The sequence below is a fragment of the Lynx canadensis genome, chromosome E2, assembly GCF_007474595.2.
Source record: "Lynx canadensis isolate LIC74 chromosome E2, mLynCan4.pri.v2, whole genome shotgun sequence".
NCBI lineage: Eukaryota > Metazoa > Chordata > Mammalia > Carnivora > Felidae > Lynx > Lynx canadensis.
In genome coordinates, this window is record NC_044317.1 from 14,015,538 (window position 1) to 14,039,487 (window position 23,950).

The 23,950-nt window shown below is 42.7% G+C and overlaps 3 protein-coding genes across 6 annotated transcripts in view; all 3 read right to left on the minus strand.

The window, feature by feature from the left end:
- The window catches only part of ZNF23 (zinc finger protein 23), a 33,898-nt gene extending 28,257 nt beyond the window's left edge, over positions 1 to 5,641 (minus strand). The window contains exon 1 of the mRNA XM_032591334.1: positions 5,559 to 5,641. The gene's annotated coding sequence lies outside the window, so the exon portion shown is untranslated. The remainder of the gene's footprint in view (positions 1 to 5,558) is intronic.
- On the minus strand, positions 1 to 21,977 carry ZNF19 (zinc finger protein 19). Of its 4 annotated transcripts, none has more exons than XM_030298179.1 (5): positions 21,920 to 21,977; positions 9,516 to 9,580; positions 6,219 to 6,345; positions 5,559 to 5,672; positions 1 to 1,763 (listed from the first exon to the last, which is right to left on the minus strand). In XM_030298179.1, the coding sequence occupies exons 2-5, from the start codon at positions 9,546 to 9,548 to the stop codon at positions 661 to 663; spliced, it is 1,377 nt and encodes a 458-aa protein (XP_030154039.1). In that variant the 5' UTR covers positions 9,549 to 9,580; positions 21,920 to 21,977; the 3' UTR covers positions 1 to 660. The 4 variants fall into 4 exon arrangements, with proteins under 4 accessions (XP_030154039.1, XP_030154041.1, XP_030154040.1 ...); XM_030298181.1 differs by lacking the exon at positions 21,920 to 21,977 and adding an exon at positions 11,122 to 11,465; XM_030298180.1 differs by lacking the exon at positions 21,920 to 21,977 and adding an exon at positions 10,818 to 11,093.
- LOC115502622 (zinc finger protein 19-like) overlaps positions 17,546 to 23,950 on the minus strand; it is a 12,192-nt gene continuing 5,787 nt past the window's right edge. Inside the window, 4 exon segments of the mRNA XM_030298188.1 lie at positions 17,546 to 18,818; positions 21,920 to 22,033; positions 22,590 to 22,694; positions 22,697 to 22,715. Coding sequence (XP_030154048.1) covers positions 18,052 to 18,818; positions 21,920 to 22,033; positions 22,590 to 22,694; positions 22,697 to 22,715 — 1,005 coding nt within the window. The 3' untranslated portion in view covers positions 17,546 to 18,051.

Genomic DNA, 23,950 nt, shown 5'->3' on the forward strand with positions numbered 1-23,950 from the left:
CTGAAATCAAGAGTCAGACACACAACCAACTGAGCCACTCAGGTGCCCCTCAAATAGCTAGAACTTCTATATACTAGTGTCCTGATATAGCCTGTGCTCTTGAATTACAACGGGTTTTCCATTCTTGTTACAATCACAGGAACTGCTGGAACACAAAACACTCTCCTTAAGATTTGTTATCCCTGAAGATTTTTGTTATGCTGGTAAGGCTCTGTTGCAAGGAAAGAAAACCTACCCTAAACCTGCTTGAACAACAACAAAGAAACACAACAGAACAAAAACAAAGCTAAATGTATTGGTTACTGGAATCAAAAAACCCAGATGTATTTCTGGCTTCAGATATGATTTAACGCAGTTGTTCAAACAGAAGATTCCAGGGTGATTGCTCTTCAACTCTGATTCCTCTTTGACTCTGTTAACTTTATTCTGTCTCCACAAGAATCTAAGACTTCCTCTCCACTGTAAGACTAAGGAAAAAAAGAAGAGCATTTCTTCCTATTAATTCTTACCAAGTCCTGGGGCTCTAACTGGACCATTGTGGGTGAACTACTGACATCTGAACCAATAACTATAGCTTAGGGGAAGGAATCTGTGGCCAGGCCTGTGTCACACATCCCACTAGAGTGAAAGATGAAATCCAAAAGGAAATTGAGTGTACTATTACCAGTAAAAGGGGGTGAAAAATTCTGGGAGGCCAAAATGACAAATGTCCAGGACAGGTTTCTCTCCGGGGTAGACATGTTCATGATGACCTAGCTTGGAAGAAGTCCTAAAGGTTTTTTCATACTTGACACACTCATAGGGTTTCTGGCCAGTATGGATTCTTTGATGCTGAAGAAGATTTCTTTTGCTAGTGAAGACTTTTCCACACTCAGCACATAAAGAGGAAGACTCCTGAATATGGATCCTTAGATGCCTTTTTAATTGTTCCTGAGCACTAAAGCCTTTTCCACAATCTACACAGTCAAAGCGTTTCTCTATACTGTGGACTCTCTGGTGCCGAGTTAGTTTCGTATGAAAATTGAAGGCCTGCCCACATATTTTACAAGAATAAGGCTTTTCCCCTGTGTGAATACGTTGATGTTGGCTAAGATGAGAAGTCCTTCCAAAGCTTTTGCCACATTCATTACATTCATAGGGTTTCTCTCCAGTGTGGATTTTTTGATGTCGAAGCAGTGGTGAATTACCAACAAAAGCTTTTCCACACTCATTACACTCATAAGGTTTCTCCCCAGTGTGGATTCTCTGATGTATAACAAACTCAGAACTACTGGTAAAACTATTTCCACACTCTCCACAGAGATAGGGTCTGTCTCCACTGTGGATTCTCTGATGCCTGATCAGATTTGCATTATCATTAAAGGCTCTTCCACATTCTTCACACTGATAGGGTTTCTCTCCAGTGTGGATTCTCTGGTGCCGGATTAATGAAGAATTGCCATTAAAGGCTTTTCCACACTCATTACACTCAAAGGGTTTCTCCCCGGTGTGAATTCTCTGGTGTCTAACAAAGTAAGAAAAATAACTGAAGCATTTCCCACACTCCTCACATATGAAGGGTTTCCTTGCACAGTGGATTCTTGGAGCCTTTCCTTTAATATTTTTTACTGTGGAGATTTCCTGGTGTTTCTCCAGTTCACTGGTTTCTAGCAAGTTGGTTCCCTGAAGAACACTCTTCTGCAAACCATGTGACAACATGACATCTCTTTCTTCAGAAATTCCCTGTGTTGATGTGGACTCACTGTTAATGTTGGTCTCAGTATCTAACATAACAGAAAACACAAATGCCACCTGAGAATTATGCTAGAAACAAACTAACATCAAAAATTATAGGGCCTTTAAAACAAACAAACAAACAAACAAATAAACAAAAAATAAATTATAGGGCCTTTAGAGATTACAATTCCAACCCCCACATCGGACTGTTAGCAAGAACAGGCTACTAAAATAAAAGTGCCAAGTATCACACAGAGAACAGTTGAGGAGAAACAGGGCATTGGTATACACAGCACACATTAGATTGCTTCCTAAGCTTTTCCAGACTCCGTATTTTTTTAATGACTTCTCTCTAGTGTGTTTAATCTTCTGACCTTATCATAGTAATAGGCCTACAAAATATCAAAGGCAAAGGGCCCAAGAGCAAGTGGTGACCCTGGGGCTGGCAAGTACAAGAGAACAGAGTCAGGATACAAAGGTGATGCATGAACTGTTCTTTTAAAAAATTCATACCCTGCAAATGTCCCAAAAGACTGGAGACACTGAGCATTAAAGGCACTAGGCTGTGGCAAGACAAAGAAAAAAAATCACACTCAGAGGTTCTTAACTACAGGACATCACCCCTAGAAGTTATTAACTGCAGGTCCATAGATGTCAATGAATACCCCAAAACTGCTGACAATTCCTGTCTTGTCATCAGACTCTCACAAAAGTCTGAATCTCAAAAATGCAGAGATTTTATATGGAAAGAATTCAGTTTACTTAGATACATCAAGACTGCAGAGCAGTCCTTCTCATATTAGCAAAAGGAAGAGAAACAGCCACCTATAAAATGGCATTTGTGTTCCAAAAGACTGGATGCCATTTTACCTAAGTTAAAGTCAATCTATTTTATACAAAATGTTAGACTAATTTTAACATTAATCTGGGTTATCTGGGACTCATCTGCTCATTAATCAAGTTCATCCTTTGAGTGTGAGTTAAACAAGTAAGAACCCTTAACAGGAAAGCAGTGGGAGAGGAGATGTCAGAGACTGAAGCAAATGGGAAAACCAGTAGTATGGAAAAGGGTGATCATGACAACGGAGATCTGGTGGTCTGCTCTCATACCCTGCCTCCTTCTTGCTATAAAACCAGGACTGAGCAATCAATGACCAAAACACTCTATTTTCCTGCTACCTCATACTCTGCAATTCATCTGGATCAAGTTCCCCATAACAGTTCTTCTAAGCAACCACATTCCTAGGTCTCTAGCCATTACCCCCACCCTCCTGCTGAAAGAACACAACTGCCCAGATGTAGTGGCCTCAATGTCTTTCCCTTCCATTTCCACACCCACTAGTCCCAAGCCATCCACTGCCCTCTCAAGTCACACTTCCCAGTCACCCCAATGCCATGTCTTCCCCTTCCCCTGCTACACTACTCTACCAGCTATATCATCCCTCCTTTTCATCACCAACCTCCTTCTGCAGATCCTCAAATCCACTTGACCTGAACAATCTTCCCTTCACATCCAGCTTTTCTTATAGTAATGTTTAATCAAACTGCCTACTCATTAGTTGAGAAATTGACATTGTGTCAATTTTTTAAATGAAATTCATTTTTTAAATGAAAACAATTTTTTAAATGAAATACACTAGCCTAACATAGAACAGTATTCACGTACATTGCAATGCCAAGGTAAATGTTGTTTCTTGATACTCCAGTCTCAGAGTACATAGTGAGGGTTTTGATGTAAAATGTAATACCCCATGAGGCTCATAATAAAAAAAAAGTTTGACAAACATTTGATATACTTATATTCCATTTCTAAACTTACCAAAATAAACTTATCTAAAGTGCTGCCTCAATTTTGTCATCTCCTACTCCCTCCCTCTGTGCAAAATACCTATCCTGAAACTCCTACCTCTGGCTTCAGTTCCATGTTCCCTCATAGGGACCCTCCTCTGCCTATTTTCTCTTCCCTCTCTCTCAACAAAATTAAATAACCCTTAACATTTAAGATTCAGCCCTTTGTTCTCTCTGGGTGTCATTTCAATTAAAACTCTGGTAGAGTACACTTGCATCTACATCTGTAGACCTGACCTTTATCTCAGACTCTACACTTGCCTTCTCCATGGCCTGCTCTGGCCATCCACTTATACATATTCTAAAGGAACCTCAGACTCTACGCTCACATCTGAATTCCACGAATTAAAAAGCTCCTTTTATGTCATGACTTCCTAGTGTTATCTGAGTCAACTCTCCTCTTTGATGACCAAGTTTTGATAAGATCTGGTCGACTGTAGCTCCACACATACTCTTTCCTCTTTCATTTTTTTTTTTTTTAACTTTTTAAGTAGGTTTCATGCCCAGCACGCCACCCAACACAGGGCTCAAACTCATGACCCTGAAATCAAGACCTGAACTGAGATCAAGAACTGGGACGCTTAACCCACTGAGCCATGCAAGCACCCTTCCTTTTCCATTTTTGCAGTGCCACTATCCCCTATCCAATTCACTCACTCAAAAGTTAACTCTTGACATATAGTAATAGTTTAATAAGATTTTATTCCTTCAATTTCTTTCAGACCAATCCAAAGCACATACTATGTTAATACTTTGCAAATGCAACCAAATATGGGCCTGTGTCACTAGAGGCAAAGTCACTGTGACAGGGGTCACTGCTCCTGCTGCATGATTGGTTTTACCTGCTCTGTCATTTCCTATTCCCATGCCCTAAGTTCTTTAGGATAGAGCCCTCAGGTCCACCACAAACTCTGCAATCTAGATTTTTCACACAAAGTTTGATGGGTAAGACACCCCACTATATTCATCTCCATTGCTGGCTGAGTAAAGGGGGTGAGGGTATACTGTAAACTGCCAGCCCCAAATTCTAGGAAGTCTCGCTTAGGTTTGAGGTCTAAACCTCAGGCTCTTCCACTGCTTACTAGGATAGACAAATATTCCAGAAATACCCATTTTCAAATATGCTCCCCACTGGGGCACCCGGGTGGCCCAGTCGGTTAAGCATCCGACTTCGGCTCTGGTCATGATCTCACAGTTTGTGCATACAAGCGCCGCGTCAGGCTCTATGCTGACAGCTCAGAGCCTGAAGCCTGCTTCAGATTCTGTGTCTCCCTCTCTCTCTGCCTCTCCCTGCTTGTACTCTGTCTCTCTCTCTCTCTCTCAAAAATAAACAAACATTAAAAAAAAATAAATAAAATTAGATTAAATATGCTCCCCCAGTGATTGTCCTGCATGTTAAACTGCAAAATTCTTCACAATGATTTACTGGATCCTCTATTGCTTTTCTCAAGCCAGATAATCCACCTTCTTTTTTTCCACATGGGATCCACTGTAAGAAGTCAAATTTGGCACATACAGCCTGCCACTGAAGAAGCTTACCCGAGCTTCTACATGGGAATTCCTCCAAGTTCTCCTTCTGCTGTGCTCCCACAGCCCACTACTACATACCAACACCAGTACTTAACACATTTTCCCCCCAGCTCTTTACATCTATCTCCATAGCATGTATCATCCAGAACTTCTTAAAACAAAGCTTGGCACACGGCAAGTGCTGAAAACTGCCCTTGAACAAATCCATCCTGTCCAAAGAAGGAGGACTACTAAAACAGGAAATGCTGAAACTCAGAAAAGAGCAATGGATTCAAAAATTGCATGAAATGATTAAGAGGAATCTGTTATCTTGATAAGAGTTAAAATTAACGGGAAAAGTTTCATATTATTACCTATTGGGAGAAATAATCCATTTTATTTAAATCCTTCCCAGCATGGTTCATTTTAAAATACACTGCTCTCTCAAGCTCTATAGGTGCCTGTTCTCAACCTGCCTCGCTTACCTTCACAGATGTCTTTGGTCCTCTCTGCAGATAGGTTATCCTGTGCCTCCAGGCCCCATGGCAAATTCCCTGCCTCCAGAAGCGAGATCAGGGCAGGTCTGGGAACTTGATATCCTGAAAAGGGGAGAAAGTGGTACCTTTCAGACATATGTCTGCTGTGTCAATATAAGGAAAACCCTAAGAGCCTCCATAAGAGTAAGATCTGCAGGAGAGGGCTCAGGATTGGGGAAAGCCAAGATTCTGATAAAGAAGAAACTGAGCATTTATGACCCTTCCTACTCAAGAGTAGGTAAGTTACTGAGATCCTACAAGACATATATGTAAACACAGGGAAGGGGTCACACCCTTCCCTAGACGAACTAAGAATTTAACTCTGGCAATGGAAACTAAGTATTCCTTACTGCACAGAGCCCCTGGGAGGATGGGATGTACTCTTACCAGGGGACAGCAATTCCATACATTGGGACCAAACTGATCCAAGCTCTCTCCCTATCCACCAACCTTTGAAGTGGGTCATTCAGTCTCAGCCCCGGAGCCACACACTGGAGGATACCAGAGACAACCACTCCCTTTCCACACTGCACACCCAGCCTATTAGGAGAAAACAAGGAAGGAAACAGGAAAGCATACACCTGAGTCCCAGGAGGAAAGCAACCTTACCCAGGGATGTCAAGTTCCCATAATTCTCCAGCATCACACTTCTGTACAGAGCCTTCTGTCCAGGAGAAAGACAAGTCCATTCTGTCCCAGTGAAGTAGATAGCCACGTCCTCAAAGGTCACCAACTCCTACAACAAGAAGTTCCTGCTGCCCCAGAGCCAATTCTCTGACTCGGCCTGGGTACAGTATGAGGGAGGGGTCCTATTAGGGATGACTAATGAGAAAAAGTGAAAGAACTGGATGTTAGACCATTGAATGACTTTCTACAACCAAAAACCTAAAACTTCTCTAACAGAAGAGCTTCCATTAGGACATAAATTGTACTATTATAAAACACAGTAACATTTCAAAAACCTTAGAAAGCTTCCCATCAATTGAGCTTCCTAAAGCAGTTTCTTTGGTTTTGTAACTACTTTTAATCTTTTATTGTTATACCTACAAATGGACATTAGCTTCAATTGATCTAGACACCCACTCACAGGTGGCATGTCAGGACCTGTTTTCCCCTTCACTGCCTCAGTGCCCAGCTAATCCATGTGTTCCCAGATGTGTTCATTCTGCCCCAAACCTCAAGCCTACATTAACAAGAATAATTTCATGGTTTGCTCTGATGAGCCATTCTCATCTAAGCCCCATCTGTGCTTGAAGAACTATCCTGCCTGTGCTCAAGAACGTCCAGCAGAGAAAGCTTAGTGCTGCCTGGAGCAGTCTATTCTGACAGACTTCCTGATGTGTCTTCCTGGGAGAATATACTTCTGGAATCAAATTGCTTCTGGGCAGCTCTTTTAGCTGCTTTTCTTTATACCTCCAAGACAATCTATAATAGCTTCTACCAACCAAGTCTCATGATTTTTCAACAGCCCCAGTTTCCCTTCTCTGATGGCCCTGAGGCTCTATCTTCCCAGAAAGTTCTAGCATCTGGTTTAGATCCTCTCTATACTCCTCAGACTTTGGTATCAAACTGGTTACCTAAACATGCAAAGAATATCCTCCCACCTTCTTATGCCTCAACTGATTCTGTGGATCCCCACCTTCCACTAGTCCCAGCACTGCCTCAGACTCCCTGGTGACCTAATATGTCTGACCCACCAACTACACCAAATTTATCTTCAAACCGAAACTGGCTCCTTTTCTAAATCATATAAACTAATTGGCACAGTGAGCAACAATTTTGTTTCCCTACCTCAGTTAATGGTACCAATCTCAGCTCAGACTCCACTGGAAACTTGAGATTTCACCCTAGACTAACTCGCCCCCAATCACTGCTCATTTCTGGCATGCAGTTGGTAATCAGATCCTGCCAGTTTCACCGCTGAAATATTTCTACAGTCCAACTCTTCTTCACCATCACACAATCAGTACACTAGTTCAATAGCTGGGGGACACTTAAACAGCTCCAATTCCAGGCTGTCCTGCACTGAATCCATCCTCTGCCAGCACATAAAATCATCAATTTAAAATGGCTCAGGTCATGATCTCACAGTTCATGAGTTCGAGTCCTGAGTCAGGCTCTGTGCTGACAGCTCAGAGCCTGGAGCCTGCTCCAGATTCTGTGTTTCTCTCTCTCTCTGCCCCTCCCCAGCTTGCACTCTGTCTCTCTCTCACTCTCTCTCAAAAATAAACATTAAAAAAAAAATTGTTTTAAATGACACCCTGGGGTGCCTGAGTGGCTCAGTCAGTTAAGCATCCAACTATTAATTTAGGATCAGGTCATGATCTCCCGGTTCGTGAGTTTGAGCCATGCATTGGGCTGTTTGGACAGTGCGGAGCCTACTTGGGATTCTTTCTCTCCCTCTCTCTCTGTTCCTCCCCCAATTTGCACTCTCTCTCAAAAATAAGTGAACTTAAAAAAAAATTTTTTTAATGATAACCTGGCCCAGTCAACTCAATGACTTAATGAGTCACCACTAACCATAACAGTGGTTCTCAAAGTGTGATCCCCAGATCAGCAGCAGCATCAAGTGAGAACTTTTTGGAAAGCAAACTGATAGGCCCCACTGGAGAGCATTTTTGCTTCAATGAGCCCTCCAGGTAATTCTGGAGCACACTAAAATTTAAGAACCCAGGACGAGAGGATAAAGTCCAAGCTCAGGAAAATGAACTGCATCAGGTGACAGGCAGACAGTGAGAAGGAGGCACAAGACTGTACACGGAGAAACTAACTGGAATGCTCTGCTGACAAAATTCCAGAGAAGGAATGACAAACCCTGAAAGATGGAAATACAAAATACAGGACAAGTGGAAGAGATAGCAGGCAGAAGGAGCTGGACTTGGTGCCTCTCTAGAAGTGGTATCAAGAGAGAATAGGGTCAACAACTGCTCAGCAATCCGGAAACTGAGTGGTCAGGACAGTGATATGGTGGTACCAGTGACTCACCAGTACTTAACAGAAGATCAGAAGAGGGTGGAAACTATATGGAAGATACTGTTTGGATTAAAGTCAGGGAGAGGGACCTGCCAGATGTCAGAAATCCAAGACTGGGACTTGGGATATGCTTCATGGATGCTAAGTCACTGGATAAGTAAATCCCAGGATGAGGAAATGGTAAAGCAACACAGCAACTCACCAGTCCAAAAGTGAACCACAACTCAAGAAATCAATTTCCTAGTCCCACAAATGTAAGGTACTTAATGTTCACTTTACAGATGAAGTCTGTTAAGACACAAAGAGTTTAACTGATTGGCTCAAGACCACTGAGGCCCGATGGGATCCCTAAATTCAGGTGACCTGCCCTAATGCAGATTTGACCTAGTGCAGATTTTCTGTATCATAGTCTGCTGCTGCCTCACCTTAGTCAGCAGCACTGACCTTAAGGAGGATATATTTTCCTTGATTGTAAAGCCCAAACTTCTTTCTTTAGAAGGACAAATACTATAGACCCCCTCTTCTTATCTTCCTCCTACCAGCCCTCTTCTCCCACCTCCTAAGAATCTTGCAACTTCATTGATCTCGATCACTCCTACTAACAGTGGATACTTCTACCATCAGCCAAGTCCCTCATTCTCACAGATCCCTTCTTTGTGGTCCCTACTGAACCAGTTCAGCAGAGATCCTTGGAGTACAGGAGGCTGTACTTCTGATTTCCTGGACACTTTCTCCAGCCAACGCTTGTAGGACTCCTGGCTGCTCAGCCCCTCACCATCAACTTTCTCCCCAACATTCAGTCCTACTAGAAAGACTCAAGAGGTACTTTCCCGCTGATTTGGTTCTAAGAGTCTTGCCAGAATTATCCCTCTCATAACCCATTTCCTTCAGATTAGATCTCTCGAAGGTTGACCTGAGGGAGTCATAGCTCACCTGGTGCCAGGGGTTCAGGGGCATGGCTGCCATCACCTGGGCTCCCTCTCAGTGAAGGGCAGAGGCTGAGGGAAGAAACAAAGAGAACCATGAGTGAGCTTGGCCCAGTCAAAGGCTCTCCTTTAAACCAACAAACCTGTTTGCCAATAATAATACCAGCCATCATTTACTGAATGCCCACTGGGTAAGTGGCATATATTTCTTCTTTCAATCCACACTATACAATGAAGTTTGAATGCTGAGGAAACAGATTTTGAAAGAGTAAGTAACTTGCCCTCAGGCACCAGAGCAATGCTGCCTGTCCTGCATAAGACATGAGTACAGGGGGAATAGGAGTACACACAAGCAAAAAACAAACAAACAAACAAAAAACCCCAAAGAAACAAACAAGTAAGCAAACAAACTAAAGCAAAACCTAACAAGAGGAAAAGGAAACCCAGACCTTTATTTTTTAAAAATAAACTTTTACTGAGAAACATAACAAGTTAAAAAAATAAGTTTTGAGATGTAAAATACACACCCCTTCATTCAGTCTTCACTATAATCCTCTGAATTTTCTTCTCCCCAAATGAGAAAACAGGCTAAGAGAATAATTCTCTCTACCAAGGTCACAAGGTAGTGGATGAATGAATTTGGATTCCAAACCAGATCTGTCAGAATTCCAAAGGCCATGTTCAGTAACTACATTAAATCACTTCCAATCATAATCCCAACAGGTTTTCTTTTAAAACCTGATAAAGTGATTCTGAAGTTAATATAGAAGGATAGAGTCACCGAGAAAATTCAGAAAAAGAATCAAAGGGGAAGTCTTCCTTTTCTTGGACCTTGGGGCAGGCATCTTTTTGTTCATCACTCCATTCTAGGACCCAGTGATTACCAAAACTCATTAGCAAAGGACCCTGAAAAGCCACCTCAACATGCAAAATGTCTGGGTTATTATTTTAGTTGTATCCCCTACAGACACTGTATTCTTGCTAAGCGGTCATATTCTGCCCCAAAACCAGCATGTTCCCTAACTTCATTGCATGCTGTAATTTCCTGCTGGCCTTACATTATGCCACCCTTCTTGATTTAGCCATTCTGGCCTTCTTTCCGTTCCCTCTACGATGCTAACTCGGGATCTTTATACCTGCTGTTGTCTCTGTATGAACTACTCTGCTCCAACCTTAGGATCTTTTTAACGGATACTCTCTGCCTAGGATACTCTCCAGCAGCCTGACCCTTCCCACAGGTAATGCCAGGTCATCCTTCACATCCTCTACAAACCAAGTCAGCTCCCCATGTTAAACACTCCACTCATACTTTGTTCACTTTCCTGTATACCACGTCTCCCAGATAGAGATTATACTCTTGCATTGATTTGTGCTTTCTTCACTCAACATTTATGGTAGACTTCATTCATTCCAGGCCAAGTGTGAGATATAGTGGAGACAGGGGAAAAGGGTGTAACCCCTTTTGTCATGGAGCTCAGTCTGAAGAAAAGGCACACATTAATCAACGAATCTCATAAATAAGATCATAATTGTGATTACTGCCCGGGGAATCTATCCTAGATGGGTACATTTAGGGATAGGAATTAACTAGGTTAAAAAAAAAAAAAAAAAACCATGTTCTGGAGGTGAATGGCCAGGAAGGCCGTAGCAGAGCCGAGGAGAGTGTGCTGCAAAACGAGCGGATACAAGTCGCATAAGAGGACGCCATGCAGGGCGTTAGTTTTCGACCGAAAGCAACCGGCCGCAGCCGGTGGGTTACAAACAGGTAGAGTGAACTGGTCAGATTTAATGACTACGTGACTCCCATTAAACGGAAAGCTCCCTGAAGGCGGAGCCCACGCTGGTGTCCCCTACAACTGCATCCCGGGAACCCTGAGCACCAGCTGGCCTTCGGCTGCTAGGTCAGGAGTGGCTGGCCCAATGAGCAGGGCTCTACAGCTGCGTCTGGCGCACGGGGCGTCTCTTTTCCAACCGCCGCCTCCTTGTCCCAGAGCGGGCGCCGCGGGCCGGGGCGAGCGACGGCACCCGAGCGAGGGCGGCGCTGGCCCGCGAGCGGCCTCCACTGGCCTCCTCCACGGCTTCAGGGACCAAGGCGGCAGCCTCCTCCAGCGGTGACGGGCGCGCCGCTAGCGGAGACGACCGGGCGAACGAACCCACCACTCACCTCAGAAAAGGCGCAATGTGCGGCGTGACCGGAAGCGCGTCACTGACGGGCCGCGGGGCCCGCGCCTCACGTGCTTCCTCTCTAGGAAGCCAGAGCGCGCCGCTCGGTGGTTCTCTGGCTTCACACCCCAAGCCGGGCGGGCGGGCGCGGCTGGGACCGTGGTCCTCGGAGACACGGTAAAGGAGAGGCAGCTGACTGGGGTTTTCCCTGATCTCTAACCGAAATGTAGCATTTCCTTCAATTATGTGTTGGCAACAAACCCCAGTACCATCAGCAGGACCGTGCCTTTGTCACCAATAGAAATCACAGATACTTTCATATCACCTCACAGTTGATGCAGATATCTCAAAATACGAGCTATTCTCTTCTTTAATTCGAAATTACCGTTGTTGTTATTAGGGCTCACCTTTAGATCTTGTCATTTGATTTCATCACAGTGGTAGAGACACGTATATTACTGTATAACAGGTTTATTTTTTAAGCCGTTTAACTGTATTTTAATATAACTAGTTTCAGAGTGGTCCACAAATGTCATCTCACTGCCAAAGAAGTAGTAAAGCCAAAAAACCAACCACACTAAAAAAAAAACACCTGTCCTCCTTAGGGGTAAAGATCCAGTCACATTAAGAAAGACCAGGACTGTGAAGAAGGGATACTACTGCAGAACTGTTTAGGAAGTGAAAACAATGGAGATTTTTTTAAAGATTGAATAAGATATGAGGGAGAGTGAGCAATCAATAATAGCCATAAAGTTTGCTTGACCTGATAGAGGAAGGTGTCATTAACTGAGATTTAGTTAATTCAGGAATTCAGGAAGAGGAGCTGCAAGAAGACTACAGAATTCGGTTTTAGAAATACTGAATACACATACACACTTGGCTTTATTAAAATGTAATTCACATCCCATACTAATTCATCCATCGAAAGCACAAAGCACACTCAATAGTTTTTGGTATATTCACAGAATTGTGCAACCATCGCCACAATCAATTTTAGAACATTTTCATCATTCCCAAAAACAAACTCCATAACCATCAGCATTAGCATTCATTTTCCATTTTCCCTGTGATAGGCAGAATAATGTTCCCCTCAGGGGCACCTGGGTGGCCTGGTATGTCAGGTTACGTGACAAAGAAGCATTAAGGTTGCAGATGGAATTAAGATTACTTATCAGCTGATTTTAAAATAAGATTATCCCAGGACACCTGGGTGGCTCAGTGGGTTAAGTGGCCAACTCTTGGTTTTCCCTCAGGTCATGATCTCATGGTTCGTGAGTTCAAACCCCACATCAGGCTCTAGGCTGACAGCATGGAGACTGCTTAGGATTTTCTCTCTCTCCATCTCTCTCTGCTCCTCCCCCTCCCCCACATGTGCTCTCTCTCTCTCTCTCTCTCTCTCTCAACATAAACATTAATAAATAAGTAAGATAAGATTATCCTGGATTATCCAGATGGGCCCAATGTGATGAGTCCTTACAAGTGGGAGAGGTCACTGGAAGAGAGAACCACAGAGGGGACAGAGAATGAGAAACTAGTCTTATCATTACTGGCTTTGAAGCTGGAGGAAAAGAGCCATGAATCAAGAAAACTAGGTGATCTCTAGAAACTGCAAAAGTCAAGAAAATAAAGTCTCTTCTGGGGTGCCTGGGTGGCTCAGTTGGTTAAGCATCTGGCTCTTAGTTTCAGCTCAGGTCACAATCTCACAGTTTGTGAGTTCAAGCCCCACATCGGGCTCTGTGTGGGCTCCACATTGACAGTGCAGAGCCTGCTTGTGGTTCTCTCTCTTCCCCTCTCCCTTTTTCTCTCTAAAAATGAACATTAAAACAAAGAAAACAAAGTCTCTCCTTAGCCAACACTTTGAATTTATCCCCATGAAACCCATTTTGGACTTCTGACTTCTAGAACTGTAAGATAAATTAATAAATAGAATAAATGTGTGTTGTCTTAAGCCAATGTTCATGGTAATTTGTTATGCTAGCAACATAAGATTAACACATCCCCAGTGTGAGGTCTTCCTCCATTCCTAGACAACCACTCATCTACTTTCTGACTCTACAGAAAGACTTACCTATTTTGGGCATTTACATCATGTAAATATCCATTAAATCTGGACATAAAACAAAAAAACAGTCTATATTGGGAATGCAAGCTGGTGCAGCCACTCTGGAAAACAGTATGGAGATTCCTCAAAAAACTAAAAATAGAACTACCCTATGACCCAGCAATTGCACTACTAGGCATTTATCCACAGGATACAGGAATGCTGTTTCGAAGGGACACATGCACCCCAATTTTTATAGCGGTACTATCCACAATAGCCAAAGTATGGAAAGAGCCCAAATGTCCATCGATGGATGAATGGATAAAGAAGATGTGGTATATATATACAATGGAGTATTACTCGGCAATCAAAAAGAATGAAATCTTGCCATTTGCAACGACGTGGATGGAACTGGAGGATATTATGCTAAGTGAAATTAGTCAGAGAAAGACAAAAATCATATGACTTCACTCATCTGAGGACTTTAAGAGACAAAACAGATGAACATAAGGGAAGGGAAACAAAAATAATATAAAAACAGTGAGGCGGACAAAACAGAAGAGACTCATGGAGAACAAACTGAGGGTTACTGTAGGGGTTGTGGGAGGCGGGGTGGGCTAAATAGGTAAGGGGCACTAAGGAATCCCCTCCTGAAATCACTGTTGCACTATATGCTAACTAATTTGGATGTAAATTATAAAAATAAATAAAAGCCCAATAAATGTATACTCTAAAAAAAAAAGCCTTTATTGTTGATAATTTTATTATTGTTTACAATAATGGAAACCTATATGTTTGTTCAGTGGCAACACTTGGGAAGAGCTGGATTTTTTTGCATGGGGGAGGGGGTTGCTATACTTTTAAACTGCACAAACTCTCAACAACAACAAAGAATACCCCAGTGAGGAGAAATGTTTCAATTATCTCTGGTAAATGGCCATCATGGAGAAGCAGTGTGATTTTAGTTGTATTTTGAAGCGCTTTGGACAAACCACATACTGTGGCTAGAAGATGCCTTCTAGCAAGGCTTGAACTTAGGTGCCTGTTTCTCCATGATATTTTATTGATTTTTATACAAGTTTTGGTTTTTTTTCAAATCATTTAGTAATTCTATCAAGACTATTCTAGCAGGTGAATGCCAGGTGAACAAGTACTGTCACAGGTGACTCCTGGGGAAGAATCAGCAGTTAAACAGTGTTGCCTATTGCCCGCATAGTCACTCACATTTTATAAGTCTGAGTGCATACTACTCTGGTCTCTTGATATTTAGAGAGAAATTTACTAGAATTTTGCATATGAATTTCCCTGACCAAGACTCTAATCCAATGTCCTTAAGACCTTTGAATGAGGAAAAGCTAGCCATCCTGAAATCTTCTTTTTGCTTAAATAGTCAGTAATTTCCACTCCCAGTTGTCTAGTCTCTTGGTGAGTCTTCAGGGTTAATAAATAGCTAATCGGTGCAGGCCTATTGTACCACTTACAAGAAAATGTATACTCATCATCAAACATAATTATCTTAAAGCTTCAGCCACTCCTCAGATTCCACTGGGAGCCACCTTCTCCCCTGGTCACCTCATGACCTGAATACCCAGCTCTCCCTCTAACTCCTTTGTTACCTGTCTTTAACAGCACTGCAAGATCAGGGGACCCGGGTTACTGTGTGTGATCATGGCACATTTGCTGTTATTCCTGACTTTAAAGTAGGGGGGAAAATATCAACTTCCCTCCCAGCTCTCTAAAAAGCCTAGGACTGAAGTTCTAGTGGGACTTCAATTTCATGCACGAAGTCATTTTTGCCTTGGCTACCCAAAAACATACAGCTAAACTCAATGTTTTGTCGCAGTGTCTACAATGAGAGAGGATTTGATGTGGATTACTTCCTTACAGCTGAAAACATACTGAATAGTGATGGAAAGAATGCCTTCCTTCCAAGACTGAGCACAAAGCAGGTATGTCTGCTCTTACCACTACTATTCAACACCATACTGGGAGTCCTAACAAGTGCAAGAAGGCCAGGAAAAGAAAGAAAGGGAATAGATTGAAAAGGAAGAAATAAAACTGCTACTATTTGCAAGAGGACAAAACTGCCCACAGAGAAATCCCAAAGAATCTACACAATCTCCTAAAATGAACAACTGAGTTTAGCAAGGTCACAGAATCAAAGTCAAGGTACAAAAAAGAAAAAACCAATTGTTGGAAACTGAAATTTCTTTTTTCTTTTCTTTTTTTTTGGTGGAGAACGTGGGCATCGATCCCACCATCTCTCGCATGCCAAGCAGGAAACTGAAATTTCTGATAATAAAATTTGCTACAATTTTAATAAATTTTCAAAAATAGTACCATTTACAACACCACACAAAAAAATTATGAAATATTTAGGTATAAATCTAACAAAACATGTCTAAGATACACCTGCTGAGAACTACAAAATAATGGCAAATGAAAGAACACTTAATAAATAGAGAAACACCGTATTCGTCGACTGAAAAACTCAATATTGTTGTCAATTCTCCCCAATTGATCTATATATTCAAAGCAATCCAATCAAAATCCCAGCAAGACCTTTTGTAGAAATCAACAAAGTGATTCAATTGTATGTCAATCATACAATAAAGCTTAAAAAGAAAAAAAAGCAGTGGAGAAAGGAGGGCAAAACCGTGTAATGGTTAGAGCATGAGCTCTGAAGTCAGACTGCCCCCGTTTGAATCTCTGCTCTTCCACTTATTAGCTGTATCTTTGGGCAAGCTACTAAACCTCCCTGTTCTTCAACTTCCTGACTGAAACAAGGTAACAGCATCTACTTCAAAGGCTGCTGGGAGGATTGAGTTAATGTGGAGTACCTAGCATAGGAAAGCACACAAAATGTTACTGGCTGTTAGCGTTTATTAAAAGGACAGCTATCACAAACAAAAGGCTAATATTCTGCAATGACTAGAACAAACAAACCTTGACTCAAGTAACTTCAACCATTTATTTGCCTGAATCACTTTTGGTGTGTCTGCAGAATTACAAGTCCATTACTAAAAGAAGATCTCCCAGTGTCTTCTCCACTTGGGTGGATTGCTGTCAAATAAGCAGCTGGTAAAGCTGTCTTCTCAGGGCAAGATTTCAGACAGCAGGGTAAGTCTGGAATTGAGAACTGTCATGACAAGTAGTTGACAGTACAAAGTGGCATGGGAGGGAACAGTGCACAGACTGACATGCATCCAAAGAAGAGGACTGGCTCCTTATTTTTACAAAAACATACCTTGGGATCTCTCTAGATGGGTGGAGACTATTTTGATTTTCATGAGTGGGGGCAGGCAAGAGTGTTGCAAATAGTATCTAGTGGGCAGAAGTCACTGAGTAAGCTAAACATCCTACCGTGCATAGGATAGCGCCAACAAAAAACTATCAGGTCCCAAATGCTGATAGTGTCAAGCTTGAGAAACCCTGCTTTAGATGGATAACCCAGGCCATTTCTTTGGTTATAAGGTAATGGCAGACATGCTATTCTAGGCATTATAAGGACAAATGTCAAGCTTTTGCATGTAAATATATGAGTAATAGAAACATACAGATTTTGTCAACCAACAAATTTAAGAATGCCAAGGAGCATATATTGAAAATATTTTAAACAGGATACATTATCTGGGTAAAAGTCAGGGCTAATAATTTGTAAGTGTCAGTAAGAAATTATAAATTACAGGGGCACCTGGGCTCAGTCAGTTAAGCATCTGACTCTTGGTTTCAGCTCAGGTCATCTTAAATTTGAGTCCTGCTTCAGGCTCCACAATGAGAGCACGGAAACTGGGATTCTCTCTCTCTCCCTCTCTCTCTGCCACTCCCCCATTCTCTCTCTCTGTCTCAAAATATATTTAAAAAATTAAAAAATTATAAATTAGCAATATTGACTCAAGAAGAAATAGACAATGTAACTGGCTCAATGCCACAGAAAGAACTTATAAAGTAGTAAACATCTCTTCTCTTCTACTACCCCCAACAAAAGCAACTGGCCCAGCCAGCTTTATTAGGTGGATTTTTTTTTTTTTTTTTCCAGATTTCCAAGGAACAGATATAACTGCTAGGCTTCTGAAACTGTTCCAAAGCACAGAAAAAGAACAGCCTCATAGCTACTTCTAGCAATGCTGTATGAGTCAATTCCCAAATCTGGAGAAAGATGGAAAAATGGATGAACCTGGTCACCTGAACCTATCATTGTGGCAGAGGGAAGGAAGAGGATAGATGGGCTAGACTAGACCACAAGTACCACCCTTGCAGTGGGGAACAGAGCCACACCTATACCACAACAATTGTTGAGTGAGGGAAGAGTAGCTTTCCAAAAAAAGGAAGGCAGTAATTACCATGAAAAGGGGGTAAAAAATGCTGGGAGGCCAAAGGAACCAAGGTCCAGGACAGGCTTCTCCCTAGGGTGGGCACACTCAGGATGATGTAGCTGAGAGGAAGTCCTAAAGGTTTTCCCACACTTGAGACACTCATATGATTTCTCTCCACTGTAGATTCTCTGATGCCGACTTAGGGTTGACTTAACAGTGAAAGTCTTTCCACACTTCTTACCCTCATAAGGTTTCTCCCCAGTGTGGATTCTCTGGTGTATAACCAACTCAGAACTACTGGGGAAGCCATGTCCACACTCCTTGCAGAGATAAGGTCTGTCCCCACTGTGGATTCTCTGGTGCCTGATTAGATTGGCACTATTCTTGAAGGCTTGCCCACATTCTTCACACTGATAGGGTTTCTCTCCAGTGTGGATTCTCTGGTGCCGAATTAATGAAGAATTGCCATTAAAGGATTTCCCACACTCCTCATATGGGTAGGGTTTCTCCCTAGTGTGGATTCTCTGGTGTCTAACATAGTAAGAAAAAAAGCTGAAGCATCTCCCACATTCCTCACATCTGAAGGGTTTCCTTGCACAGAAGATTCTCTCATCCTTTCTTTTAATATTTTTCGTTGTGGAGATTTCCTGGTGTTTCTCCAGTTCACATGTTCCTGGAAATTCACTTTCCCGAGAAACACTCTGTAGCAGCCCACGTGATATCATCACATTTCTTTCTTCAGAAATTCCCTGTGTTGATGTGGACTCACTGTCAGTGTTGGTCTCAGCATCTGACATGAGAAATGGAAGACACATGCCACCTGAGAATTATACTAGAAACAACAGAGCACTGGAATTATAGGACCTTTAGAGATTACTATTCCAACCTCCGTGTAGCCTGCCAGAAATATAAACCTATTAAACTGGAAGAGCTAAATATGACAGAGGCCGAAAATAGAAGCTGTGGAACAGGAAATGAGATTTTGAACCCAGGTCACTACACTTTCCAACAATGAAGACTACTTCCTAAGCTTCTCCAGACCTTCATGTCCCTATTAACTTGTGACTTCATAGTACTTAAATGCTTGAAAATGCTCATGGAAGAAGCAGCACGGGATCTAAGAACAAGAGGCAACACCTGATGGGCTACAAGAGTTGAGTGTATGCCATCTAACTGTTAGAAACGGCTGCGGGTGTGCTGTTGCTGGGACTCAAAACGTGTCTGCTCAGCTAGTCGGAAAGGGGACAATTTGCTTTGAGGCAGGAGACTGCACAATGCCCCCTTTTTCATAGTGAGGAACAGGAAAACCTCAGGTGAGAAACAGACAACAATAACAGCCTGTCCAGTGACATTTGTATTTCCAAAGACTGGAAGATGACATTTTAATTAAGTTTGTTAAAATTTGATCCGTTTTTTTTTAAACTTTTGAGTTCAATTTCATATTTAAGTGTTGATCTTTATCAATCTGTACTCTTGTTAATTAAACATTAGTATGCTAAAAGCAGATATTAGCATTTTTATGCCTTTTGCACAATAAAATTATGTGCAGAATGCTTGTTTATCTTTCCTTTTCTTTACAAATTAGCTGTCCTTGATCTTAAACCACTAGAACATAAGCTTCAGGAGAGCAGGGGCTTTGTTTTCTTTCTTGCTGTATCCTGGGTGTCTTAAGCAATTCTTGGCACACAGTAGGTACTAAATAAATACAATAAAATAAATGATTGAATAACTGCTACTCTGTATACACAAGCATACAACTTATATACTGCAATAATAAAATTATTATGGCTCAAAAATAATTGTATCTATGTTATAATGGCTGATCTACTTGTTTTGGTTAATATTTCCCTTTTTCAAAATGTTTTTTAAGATTATTTATTTATTTTGAAAGAGAGAGTGAGCGGGGAAAGGGCAGAAAGAGAGTGAGAGAGACAATTCCAAGCAGGCTCCATGCTGTCAGCACAGAGCCTGAGGCAGGGCTCGAACTCACCAACCATGAGATCCTAACCTGTTCCCAAACCAAGAGTCAGATGCTTAAGTGACTGAGCCACGCAGGTGCCCCTGAGAAGTTCCATTTTAATAGGGAGTGGGGGTTATCTACCAAGTTCTCTGTGTGTGTGAATTTGAGTGGGCTTCTTCAGAAGGGAAGTGCTGGGACACAGGAACAAGGGGACAGATGAAACTGAACAGCAAAATAATCTGAAGCACAGTGACCAGAATAATGTGGAACCTGGACGTCAATTCTCAATTTCTCTTGCTGTTTGGTAAAAAGCAAGTGTCACATTATCCAGATTAGAATAACAGATGACAAGGAAACCCTTCTCCTTCCCTGACACCCTAGAACCCTATCATTCGACTGATCAGGTTCCCCACAGCGGTTCTTCCAGGCAATCACAACTTTCCCTAAAGCCCCACCTGCTCCCTTACCTAACTCTCCAGTCACTGCCACCTCTTCCTCACTGGGAAAACCAAGACGGCCTCAAAGGTGCTCCTCAACCTCCTCGCGCTCCACTCCCACACGGTGGCGCCCATTTCCCACCTTCCCTTTAGGGCTGCGCCTCTCCTCTCCGGGCAGCTCTTCCCACTCCTCTAGCGGAGCTCAGCAGGTACTTCCTCTCCCTTCTCCCCTTTCACTTCTTCTTACTTTCGCTATTCAGGTCCAATGGAGGGTAGTTATCTTTCCCAGACTAGCTTGATTTTTCTTTTTAATTGGCTGAGAACCACTAGTGGGTCATGAAATAGATGTAGCGGATTGTGAGCAGAAATCTTTCACTCAAAAATAAAAATATTTTATTTAACCCAATATATCCAAAATACTGTTTCAACATAAAGTCAACATAAAAATTATAAATGAGATCATTTATACTTTTTTTGTACTAAATCTTCAAAATATGGTATTTTATACTTTTAGGACATTTCACCTTGAATAAGCCCCCCTTCAAGTGCTTAAGAGTAATTTAATAAAGCACACATAGCTAGTGGCTACCATGTTAACAACACAGAAGTCAACAAAAGGAAGTCCTACTTAGGCTTTCAGTCCTAAGCCTCATGTTCTTTTTCTTTTTAAAGTTCATCTATTTTGGGGCAGAAAGTGAGAGAGACTCCCAATCAGGCTCTATGTTGACTACTGATCAACACAGAGCCCGACGCAGGGCACCCCCTAAGCCACATGTTCTTGAACGCTAACTTAAAAAGAAGAATAAATGCTCACAGGTGGACCTCAGAAATATCCATTTTAAAATAACACTCCCCAGGTAATTCTCCTGCACATCAAACCATGAAGCTCTTCACAATTTTATGGTGATATACACGATTAGGGTGTAGTGATATCTCACTGTGGTTTTAAATTGCATTTTCCTAATGGCTAATGTCAAGCATCTTTTCATTTCTGTGTTCTCTTTGGTGAAACATCTCTTCATACCCTTCACACATTTTCTAACCGCCTATTTGTTTTTATTGCTGAATTTGAGAGTTGTTTATATACTCCAAATTCTAGTCCTTTTCCAGACATTATATTATGCCAGAAATTATATTGGATCTTTTATTATTCCCTTCCTCCAGCCAGACTATCTTCCCTTCCCACTCCTTCTGCAATGCATTCTTACATGCTGAACACAGAACACATGGCCTGCCACTGAAGGAGTGTTACCTGATCTTCTAAGTGAGAAGTCCTCTGACCTCTCCTGCTGTGTCCCATAGCCTGCTGCGTATATACCACCAGCACTTAACACATTCTCTCCATTTTAGCTCTCTACATCGGTCTCCATAACTAGTATCCTTCAGAGCTTCTCCAAGAAGTTCCATTTTGGCACACAGCAAGTGCTCTAAAACTTGCAAACCATGCATCCAACAAAGGACTGTGGTTGATGGTTCTAAACCTGCCTCACCTACCTTGACAGACATCATTGGTACTCTCTGCAGGTGGATCATCCTGTGTCTCCAGGCCCCAAGACAAATCCCCTTCCTCCAGAAGTGACATCAGGGCAAGTCTGCAAACAGGGTATCCTGCAAAGGAGGAAGAAAATGGTGCTGGAGGGGAGTTCGCGTTAGTGCTCCTGAGGTACCCTGTAACCTTGTGTCTACAGTCGGAGGAGGAAACCCCAAAGCAGCTCAGTAAGGATAAGGCCCACAGAAGTGGGCTGGAGGGTGGGGAATTTTTGATCAAGAGAAACTAAGCATTTGTGACCTCTTTGTAAAAAACCATGCAGAGTTTGTCCGTGAGATCCTGTAAGACATTGCAAGCACGGAAAAGCAATGAGGGATGTCTTCCTTAGATCACAGGGAGAGCTGAAGGCATGAACTTCAACAGAGGATGTTTCTTTCCCACAGTGCCCTCCACAGAAGCCCTATGATGGGAACTGTTCTCACCAGAGAATGGCCAAACCCACATTAGACCCAAAGTAACCTCAGACTTCCCCCTCCATCCCTGCCTGACATATTCTGGGGCTGAGGGTTTAGGAATTTTTGCCCCTGCAAATATGTGAAAGGTTGTGAGATTTGTGTCACAATCCACCCTACCCTTGTCCAATGAGTCTGAGTCCCAAAGGCAAAGTGGCCTTACCCAGGGAAGTTAAGTTCCCATAATTTGTCAGCATCACTTCCCTGTACAGGTCCCTTTGTGCAGAAGAAAGGCCAGCCCATTCTGTCCGGGTGAAGTAGATAGCCAATCCTCGAAGGTCACCACCTCCTAAAACAAGAGGTTCCTGCTGCACCAGAGCCAATCCTCTGGCTCAGAGCCAGAGTGTGGGGCCCAGGGGACAGTGTAGGGGCTGAGAGAGAGTCCCGTGATGGGCAGGAAATGAGGAGTGAAAGGACACAGCCCTGAGTGTTGATGAATGACCACACCTATAGCCAGCAACTCCAAGACTGCCTTCACTATCAGAGCCTCTTCTAACTGCACATGAGACTATTACAAGAGACAATGTCACAACACAGAAAACTAAAACAGAATATCTTTTACAAATTCACCCTCCTGAAGTAAACCCTCATCATTTCTGCGCATGCTCTTCTGGTCTTTCAGATACTCCATGAACAGATGATTGGACTCTAACTGTACCTCTCATGGGTGACATCCCTCAATGTCCCTGCTACCTGTCCTCACTTTACTGATGAGAGTCCAGCCCATCCATCCTGCTCTCTGCACTTACCCAGAGTCCTGCTGTGTGTCCACATCTGTCTGCCCTACCCCAATCCTCACACCCACCTACTGGGAACAGTCATGGTTTGTCAGAAAGGACCCTGTTCCCTGAAACCTTCACCTGATGCACAACCTGGCTGTGCCACCACCCCTCCACCCTTAGCAAAAGGGGGCTGTGCTGCCCCTGCTTGAGCCCCTCCAGCAGAAAGGACTCTGGTGTTGGAAGAGCATCCTCACCTCCAGGGAGTCTTCCTAGGACAAAGTGTTTCCTGATCCTGCTTCTAGGTGGCTCTTTGGCTATCTCTCTTTATATTTCTCAAATATTATGTCCTCCATCAACCAAAATGCCTACCAGCCCAAAGTCTTCCTTCTCAGACAGCACCAATGTGGTCCTTCTCGTCTCCCTGGTGCCTTCCCCTTGTGGACATGATCCTCCCTCCAAGGTCTCACATGGCCCTGGCATCAGTCACATGCCTGCCTCAGATGCCCTAGTGATCTACATGTCAGTTATGTTCCTGACATGTCCAATTCTGAACTCGTCACCCTCCCTAAAATGGCTACTTCTAATTCATATGACCTGCCTAGTACAAGGAGAAACAAACACTAAGTGCTCAAACCTGATGCTGGTCATTATCTTGATCCTCTGTCTCAATCAGTAGCACCACTTTCAGCTTGGTCTTCCTGGCTGGAAACCTGAGCATCATTCTCAACTATCCCCCTAGCCACTGCTTAGTTCTGGTAAGCAATCAGCAATCAAATGCTGCCAATTCTATCCCCTAAATATT